This window comes from Ischnura elegans, chromosome 2 (genome assembly GCF_921293095.1).
Source record: "Ischnura elegans chromosome 2, ioIscEleg1.1, whole genome shotgun sequence".
Taxonomy (NCBI): Eukaryota; Metazoa; Arthropoda; class Insecta; order Odonata; family Coenagrionidae; genus Ischnura; species Ischnura elegans.
The window spans coordinates 31,440,589-31,450,876 of record NC_060247.1 but is presented as its reverse complement, the minus strand read 5'-3'; the positions used below and the strand labels follow the sequence as shown (position 1 = coordinate 31,450,876).

The window sequence follows — 10,288 nt, the reverse complement described above, 5'->3', positions numbered from 1 at the left end:
CTAGTCATTAAATGATGTAAAATGCCAATAAATGCCGACATGAAGATGTACACCAAAAATGTTAACCTAAACTTTCTGAAACTAAAATAACTCCCATTGCTTTAATTTGCATCAAAAAAGCGTTCTAGTTGTATAATAACACGATATGTTTACCTATTTATTATTCACTATTGAATTTTTACTCCACATAACGATGAAAATAAGGATAAATGCCGCACAAGAAAATTGTTCTTCAGAAATCTTACCCCAAGTTCACATCGAATATTTACACTGATACATTACTCAAACATGATTGCCAATAGTTAAATGACATGAAAACCAAGCCACTTTATCATTACGATTCACATTCTAGTCATTAAATGATGTAAAATGCCAATAAATACCGACATAAAGATGTACACCAAAAATGTTAACCTAAACTTTCTGAAACTTAAAATAACTCCCATTGCTTTAATTTGCATTAAATATGCGTTCTAGTTGTATAATAACACGATATGTTCACCTATTTATTATTCACTATCGAATTTTTACTCCGCAACGATGAAAATAGAGATAAATGTGTGGTATAAACATACTATGTTGTTGATCTTAATTTTAATAATTGTATTTGTCGTGGCAACACTTAAGTTGTTTACTTAAACTGTGTTATTCTTGCTGAATAAAACCTTGATTAGGTTTTTACTGAAACTGATATTTTACTACAATTTATTCAGCAAGAATTCTTTAGTAAGATGGAACAGCTTTTAAAGCCAGAAAGATTTGATACTGACCCTTCACATGTGGGTGCTGAATCGAAGTGGAAACACTGGAAAAGAACATTTGCTAATTTCCTGGGCCAAGTGAACAAGGTTTCAGAAGATGGTAAACTGCAATTACTCTGCAATTATGTATCTGCTAACGTCTTTCGGTATATTAGTGACTCAGAAAACTACTCAGATGCCATCAAAATACTAGATTCATTATATATCACAAAACGAAATGAAATATTTGCAAGACACTGCCTAGCATCTAGAACTCAGCAGACGGGTGAATCAGTCGATGAATATCTCCAGGTATTAAAACAAATGAGCAAAGATTGTGAATTTCAAGCAGTAACAGCTGATAAATATAAAGATGAGTACATAAGGGATTCTTTCATACGAGGCCTCAAGAGCTCTCGTATTCGAGAAAGATTACTGGAAAACACCAACGTCACAATAGAGAAGGCCCATGACCAGGCTAGGTCACTTGAGCTGGCTGAGCTACATTCAGCGTCTTATCTGAATACAGCAGATTCAACTCCTGTTGCTGCTGCTGACCATAGAGAAGATAGCCCTGAAGATACTACAACAACATCAGCTGCCTTGGTACGATCTGAAAAATGTTTCTTTTGTGGTAACAAACGGCACCCAAGGGACTCTTGTCCAGCAAAGGATATTATCTGTAGAGGTTGCGGAAAAAAAGGACATTACCAAAAAGTATGTAAATCAAGATTTAAACATTCATCTACAAATTCAACAGCTTCTACGTCGTTTTTGGCTTCTGCAGTAACAGCACCTCTATGCCTTCAAAAATCCATGACTAAGGTATTGATCAATGGAGTGGAACTAAATGCACTTATCGATACTGGAAGTTCTCTTAGTTTCTTGAATGAACGTTTTGTGGAGAGATGCGGAATAGTCGTTAAGCCTTACTCCGGTAAGATAACCATGGCTAATTCTTCTTTGAGTTCTGATGTTACTGGATGTGGTACGCTGACCTTGAAGATTCAGACCTATACATATGCAAATATTAAGGTGTTAATCATGAAAAATCTGTGTGCTGACTTCCTGATTGGGCACGATCTTCTGAAGAGTCACTCATCTGTAGAAATAGAATTCCATGGAGAACAAACACCTCTTAAAATCTGTTCACTAGCTACTGCTCGAGTTCAAGCAGCATCGCTATTTGCCAATCTCACACCAGACTGCAAACCCGTCATAACTAAGTCAAGACGTCACACAGAATCCGACAAAATATTCATCGCTGCTGAAGTGGAAAAATTGCTCAAAGAAGGTGTAATAGAACCTAGTAACTCACCATGGCGTGCTCAAGTTTTTGTAGTTAAGGGAGAAAATCATAAACCTAGGATGGTAGTTGACTACTCACAAACTATTAATAAATTTACAATGCTTGATGCCTACCCTCTCCCAAGAATAGAGGAGTTGGTACGGAATGTATCACAATACAAGATATTCAGCACCATTGACCTCAAGAGTGCCTATCACCAAGTACCTATTCTAGAATCAGATAAGCCATATACTGCTTTTGAAGCTGCTGGAAAACTTTACCAGTTCCGCAGAATTCCTTTCGGGGTAACTAACGGTGTCCCAGCTTTCCAGAGAAACATTGACAGAATTATCAAGGAAGAAAAGCTCAAAGGTACTTTTTCTTATCTAGATGATGTAACAGTTTGCGGCCATGACCAACAGGAACATGACCAAAATTTGGAAAGATTTTTAGGTGCAGTAGAAAAGTATAATCTGACATTAAACCAAGATAAATGTAAATATTCAACTAAATCTGTGAAAATATTAGGATATCTGATCGAAGATAGAGTTATAAAGCCTGATCCGGATAGGCTTGCACCTTTGATGAACCTACCTGTCCCAAATGACATGCCAGCCCTTCAGAGAACCTTAGGTATGTTTGCTCACTATTGCCGATGGATTCCCAAATTTTCAGAGAAGATTCGCCCTTTTCTGGTAAAAGGACCATTTCCGCTGTCTGAAGAAGCTGTGACAACATTCAATTCACTCAAGAAAGATGTAGCAGAGGCATCACTCTCTGCAATAGAAGAAAATACACCTTTTCGAGTAGAAACTGACGCTTCAGAGTTTGCCATTGGGGCCACCCTGAGTCAAGCCGAACGTCCCATTGCCTTTTTCTCTAGGACACTTAATGCAGCTGAGCAAAGACATTCCTCTGTTGAGAAGGAAGCTTATGCTATTGTGGAATCACTGAGGAACTGGAGACACTACCTTATCGGAAGACATTTTGAGGTCATCACTGACCAGAGGTCTGTTGCCTTCATGTTTGATCAGTATCACTCAAGTAAAATAAAGAATGAGAAAATTATGAGATGGCGACTTGAATTAGCTAATTACAAATTCGATATCGTTTACCGACCAGGCAACCAAAACACAACTGCAGACACAATGTCGAGGATTACAGCAAGTACCTACTCAGAGGGAAGAATGAACCTCAAAGAACTACATGATGCTTTATGTCATCCGGGGGTAACAAGAATGCACCACTGGGTTAGAGCTAAAAACCTGCCCTACACACTAGAAGAAATTAAAGGAGTGATTAATTCTTGCACCTGCTGCAATGAATTAAAACCTCGATTCTGTAGAAATGAAGGGCAGCTTATAAAGGCAACTTCTCCATTTGAGAGATTAAGCTTAGACTTCAAAGGACCCTTACCTAGCTCATCCAAGAACCGTTTTCTACTGACTATTGTTGATGAATACTCAAGGTTCCCTTTTGCATTTCCTTGTACAGATATTTCGGCATCTACTGTTGTGAGAGTATTGACTATGGTGTTTTCGCTCTTTGGTACACCAGCTTATATACATTCCGACAGAGGAGCTTCGTTCATGTCACATGAACTGAAATCATTTCTCACCTCCTTAGGCGTTGCTACAAGTAGAACTACTGCCTACAGCCCCCAAGGAAATGGTCAGGTCGAAAGATACAATGGAATAATATGGAAGACTGTACTTTTGACCTTAAAGTCAAAAGGGTTAAAGACAGAACAATGGGAAGAAGTGCTTCAGTCAGCACTTCACTCTATTAGATCACTGTTGTGCACCTCAACAAATGCTACCCCACATGAACGTATGTTCACTCATCCCAGGAGATCTTTCAATGGTCGCTCCTTGCCTACATGGTTAACTAAACCAGGTCAAGTTTTAATGAAAAACCATTTGCGGCACAGCAAGTATGACCCGATTGTTCAGGAAGTCGAATTAATAGAGGCAAATCCAGACTATGCATATGTAAAGCTTCCCAATGGGCAAGAATCAAGTGTTTCCATTAGACATTTGGCTCCAAGAGGGGACTTCCCAGTCAAGCTTGACGGACCTCCCTTGAGCCCATCTATTGACTCCGGAGAATTGACATCACAAAACTCCTCATGCGATGAAGAGACAGGGCAAGATAAGGGCATACCTAATTCGAGTAAGAGTGTCTCTGAACAACCCAAGAGTCCATCTCCACAGAAAGGTTCTCCACGTGGACGGCAGCGAAGGCTACCAGCTTATCTAAATGACTACATCTGATACTAATCGATTTTTAGTGGGGGTGAATGTGGTATAAACATACTATGTTGTTGATCTTAATTTTAATAATTGTATTTGTCGTGGCAACACTTAAGTTGTTTACTTAAACTGTGTTATTCTTGCTGAATAAAACCTTGATTAGGTTTTTACTGAAACTGATATTTTACTACAAAATGCCGCACAAGAAAATTGTTCATCAGAAATGTTACCCCAAGTTCACATAGAATATTTACACTGATACATTACACAAACATGATTGCCAATAGTAAGATGACATCAAAACCAAGCCACTTTATCATTACGAGACACATTCTAGTCATTAAATGATGTAAAATGCCAACAAATACCGACATGAGGATGTACACCAAAAATGTTAACCCAAAATTTCTGAAACCAAAATAACTCCCATTGCTTTAATTTGCATTAAATATGCGTTCTAGTTGTACAATAACACGATATGTTCACCTATTTATTATTCACTATCGAATTTTTACTCTACAACGATGAAAATAGAGATAAATGCTGCACAAGAAAATTGTTCATCAGAAATGTTACCCCAAGTTCACATAAAATATTTACACCGATACATTCCTCAAACATGATTGCCCATTGTAAGATGACATCAAAACCAAGCCACTTTATCATTACGAGACACATTCTAGTCATTAAATGATGTAAAATGCCAATAAATGCCGACATGAAGATGTACACCAAAAATGTTAACCTAAACTTTCTGAAACTAAAATAACTCCCATTGCTTTAATTTGCATCTAAAAAGCGTTCTAGTTGTATAATAACACGATATGTTTACCTATTTGTTATTCACAGTTGAATGTTTACTCCAGAACGATGAAAATAAGGATGAATGCCGCATGAGAAAATTGTTCATCAGAAATGTTACCCCAAGTTCACATCGAATATTTACACTGATATATTCTTCAAACATGATTTCCCATAGATAGATGACATCAAAACAAAACCACTTAATGATTTAGAGACACATTCTATTCACGAAATGATGTAAAAGGTGAATGATACCGGCATGAAGATGTTCATCAAAAATGTTAACCGAAACGTTCTGAAACTAAAGTCACTCTCGGGGCCTAATTGTGCATCAAACAATAATATAATAACGGTTTCCAATTGATGTGTACTTTTCTCTGCAGCTGTAGCTGTATAATTTGCCTTCTTTATAGATTTCATTAACAGTAGCACGTATTTCGAATCCGATTTCAGGTTCGGATTAGTACCACTGTGGCGCGAGTCCTCCAAAAGAAAGGGATATTTCCGCTTTTAGTTACTCATTTGTTTTTTTGATTCCAAATATCAGCATATGCCTTGTCTACACTACACACTTAACTTAAGTGACTTCACTTAAATATAATCTTAAATGTGGTGCGGTAGCTACACTTGAGATTTAAGTCGACTTCAGCACCGTGATTGTCTATATCGGGAAACAGTTATGTTGACAGATGAAGGTCTAGGAGAGCAATTAGTGATTCTTTGATCCAAAGCGACTGTTATTTGAAATAAACTTCCAAACTCCGTGAATTAACCATTTTGGATTCAGAAGGTTAAAAGGAAAGACCGATTTCAGTTCCTGAGGGAACGCTATATGGCGAGAGGTGATGGAGCCAGAGGAATTTAGAATTACTAAGCGTGACTTCGTGGAATGACATATTCATAACGTAAACAAAAACACTTATTGCTAGTCAAATTCCACTGCTTTATTAAAACCATTGATATTAAATTTCAACCATTAATTCCTCCCACGTCCAATGAAATTGCCACATCTTATCTCCCTCGGCATCCCTAGGACTAACATTTAAGCCCTATGCAATAGTTTCAATAACAGTGTGTGGGAAGTTACTGAGTGCATTCGTTTACGTTATTTTCGATTATGACACCATGGAAAATAAACTGTTTTACCGGATCCTCTGCCGTCGTCTCATTGTCAGTCTTAAAATTCCTTAAAACGTTTCTAAGTTTTATAAATCGAGTTTCACCGTGAGCAACAGGCATAGCAATTAGTTTTCACGGAAATAAAACCAACAATAAGATGAGAAACACTACAAAATAAATTCGTCGAATTAATATCCCCAACACTAGAAATTAACTAAAGAAATAGAACGCTCAATAACCACATCATACAATACAGCACAACTTAGAACATAATCAACGGGATGATGTGAGATGGGTATTATGTGCCATTTACAACACATGAAGAGCTTCAACCGTGCGGAAACAGTTGCCTACGCAATTTAAGTTGGGTTCTAAGATGACTTAAGTGGAGGTGTACTTAAAGCCGTGTCCCAACTCGTTAGCCATTAGGCATCATGTATTTAGCCAGCCAGATTCTGGGCAGCCAACCGCAAGGGAGCATGAATTGGGACATCCTTACGCAGGTGCTGCCATCTACTGGGCACTAGGCCAATGCAAAACAAGAGATAATCGGAATGATTTGAACAAATGATCAACAAAACCCACCCTAAATTGTTAATGTGATGTGTCAAGTGATTTTGAGTATTAGATGTCGGAGAAGAGTATTTAATCATAATTTTAGTATCTTAGACAATCTTTTTGTAATAGTAGAGTAGGGGTATACTTTCAAATTCGTATTTTTAGTTCCGTATGGTTTTGTTTAAGAGGTTTTAGATAAGTTTGTGGCGAAATGTTAGCGTATATTCCTTTTAATTGGTTTGTAATATTTCAATCGTCTCTCGACCAAGTACTTTTTCGAATTCCTTATATTTTAGCAATTTAATTTCTAGTTTTGTATTATTAAGAACAGGTCTATTTAGTCTATTCAAACGGTTACCGTCTGACTTGGGAATTATTTTCAAAATTTATTTAAAGTATGGTTTACGTACATAAATCAGGTTTCGGTATCATCTTATAATCACTATAGATTTTAATTTTTGTTACTTATTCCGATTCCAATTTCGGGACTTAGTCCAATAACATATAATAATAATTGTTTATTCTTACGGGTGTTAACCTAATGTACAAAAAGTGTTAAATAAGAATTTAGACATAGTGTTACATAATTAAGTATACCTATATTAGAAGCATATAAACATCAATAAGCATTATATAACACGTTAAAAAAAGTAAACGGTAGCAAAAGATAACATGTGATCGGTATAAAAAGTTATAAAATAACATATACATACATAAGAAGCATATAAACATTAATTAGCATTAAAATTAACGCCGCCTTCTCTTTAACTAATTTCTCCGTAATTCTTACACTTCCATTAACGCAATTTCATTATTATAAACAAAATAAAAATTAATAATTATTCGAAACAAGTCTCAAAATATCAACACTACTTGCAAACAAGTACTATCCCTTGTTGACAGCCATGATGCCCTTTCTCCTGAACACCACTGAACACGCTTTGCACGCTTTGAATCATGGGAAAAGTGGGGCGAAGGATGCACTCCTCGATGCCTAAATCTGGCGGCCGCGTTAGCTGCCTAAATTCCCTCCCTTATGCTGGCTAACGAGTTGGGACATCCTTCCAAGATGGCGTCATGGCTAAATCCTGGAATTGGCATAGCCAAATGGCCAATTGGGACACGGCTTAAATGAAGCTGGTGACACCTACACTACCAACTTAAATACAGAGCCAACTTAAGTAGTCACTTAAGTTACTAGTGTAGACCCGGCAATAGGGGCGCTGTCTCCGATGTATGTGAAAAATGTATACCATACCTCCGATCTCTAAAATTCAAGGACCACGGCCTGAGACGGCCCCTTTATGAACCGTAAAATGCCGTCTCAGTCAGTCTGGTCTCAGTCCCGTCAACTGTTATAAAAAGCAGCCCCGAAAGCATTAGCAAACGATGGGATGATGCCAGACCGTCCGTGCTGCAAACACTCAGTGGTACCCGTTAGTATGATTGTGCTCTCAGATTTATCGTGTCTCTAGTCGTGCCTTTTCGTGATTGATTTTGCAGATCGAATAAGCCAGTTTCAAAATGAAATCCATGAGCCCACCAGGCCGTTCCGAAGAAATGCAATGTGTCACCCCGGAATGCTCATCTCGTTACTCCTTGATTTCTTCGTCCGCGGAGGTAAGTGGTTACTCCAGTATACCTTCATCAGGGATATCTTTGAGGTCTCTCCGGGGTACTTCATTGTCACCGAAGGATGTTCGGAAGAGGCTTTTCGATTCTGGAGTCAACTCATCGACTCCAGACGTTACCCGTAAGGAGCGATCGTCCCGTCGTGTATCTGGCAAGTGTCTCATTCCTACCATTATCGTGGAAGAAGAGGTAGATTCTCGGGGTAGCGAGCAGACTCACGAAAATGAAGAATTTGTGCATGGATTCTCAACTTCAACGAAGTCTCTTCCGTGGAAACTTTGCAGCTGGAATGTTTCCACGGAAGAGACTTCGTTGAAGTTGAAGTGCTGGCCAGCACTCCAAGTCCGAAAAAGCATCATCCCTATTCAAGGGATTTTAGCCGAGGAAAGTTATGCCATAATGCTGCCCAATTCCTCAGTCAAAAAACTCGCACACCTCCCCGGAAAGGCTCCCTCCATTCCTCTCCCATCACAAAGTTTCCATCATTTTCTGAACTTCCCGAGTATCGTAATCCTCGTCGCCCTAGATACGGTGCTCAGCATGTAGACTTTCTTTGGTGCTTGGGCAAGGAGAGGATGATGGCTCCGGCATTGTCCCTTGTTCTATCGAGTTTGAGCGGTGAAGATCTGATGGCATGCAGTGCCGTGAGCAAGACATGGCGAACACTTATTATGAGTGATAGAACTGCCAATTCAAGGAGGTTGGCAGCTATCGAGAAAAGAAAACTGAGAAAAGAGAATATGTCTCAGGTAAGCTGATATTCATAATTGTGTGCGTGAGAAATGGTTAATTTAAATGATTTCTTTAAAATCAGTTGTCCTTATATTTTGTGAAATATGTATTTCTAATTTTTCCAATGTTGGGTGAGCCTTACTTCAATGGTAGGGGTTGTCACTTTTCTACGCTTTATAGAAATCAGTTTTATCCCTATTTGGTTCCCAGTAACGTTTCTTTAAAGCTCTCATGCGTCTGTGCCCTTCCTGCACACCTTTTTATTAACGTTATAAAAATTAATTATTTAAACAGTATTTGTATCTTATTCTTGCAGATTCCATCAAAAGATAGAGTGGCTTTCCTCAAAGAAAACCGTTCTGTATTGGGTGTCATCCAGAAGGAGAGGTTATTTCCTCCTGAAGGCTCAATTCTGAAAACTCCACCACCAAAAATGAGTCCAAAAACACTCAAGTTTGAGCTCTACATGAAAGTAAGTTATTGGTTTCATTTTCTATGTTGAAGAAATTAATTTATATTCTTGTTTTTCTCAATCTCAGATTTTGATTAAGAGCAATTAATAGCCTTTATGTAATGCATCTTAGTTTGACCAACCCTTAGAAATTTATGCATGACTGGAATGTAAATGTGTACATACTATAGAAGAAAAAGTTTCCTGAGGAAGTTAGGGTTGCCAGTGTCAGTATGAAAGATAATTGATTTCCTTTGTGATGGAATTTTATTCTAAGGCTTAATTAAGGGCGACTTATATACAAACACATTACATTGTCTTGATATTTTGACCATACAAGTTAGTGATGGAGAACACACAATTTGCATGCCATGAGTGAATACCCTCTTATCAGTTTAATGATGGCACATTTAATAGCCCTGAAGCAAGTCTTGTTCGTTTAATCCAGTCTGAGATTCACCTTGGAAGAAGAAAGTGCTATAACGTTAATCACCATCAATCAGGATATCAATCCCAGGGTTTCAATCCCAGCTTAGCCAAATGATTTTTTCATGGCAAATCTTGCCCTTGATTTATGTAATAATTCCTTTGAAACATTATATGTAATGCTTGATGAAAATTTATCTCATTCTTTCTCTTCCCCCCTCTCTTTTCTTTTCACCTAGCACCTTCTTTTGCCTGGTAAATTTGATTCTCTCTACTCTCCATGCCA

General features: G+C 38.0%; 1 protein-coding gene across 1 annotated transcript; it reads left to right on the top strand.

Moving 5' to 3' along the window:
• Positions 1 to 731: 731 nt before the first annotated feature.
• LOC124174193 lies at positions 732 to 4,301 on the top strand. Its single transcript, XM_046553291.1, has one exon. The coding sequence runs from the start codon at positions 732 to 734 to the stop codon at positions 4,299 to 4,301; it is 3,570 nt and encodes a 1,189-aa protein (XP_046409247.1).
• The last annotated feature ends 5,987 nt before the right edge of the window (positions 4,302 to 10,288 follow it).

Bases quoted from the DNA above. Each gene is read 5' to 3' on its own strand.
- LOC124174193 (XM_046553291.1), top strand. From the start codon at position 732: ATGGAACAGCTTTTAAAGCCAGAAAGATTTGATACTGACCCTTCACAT.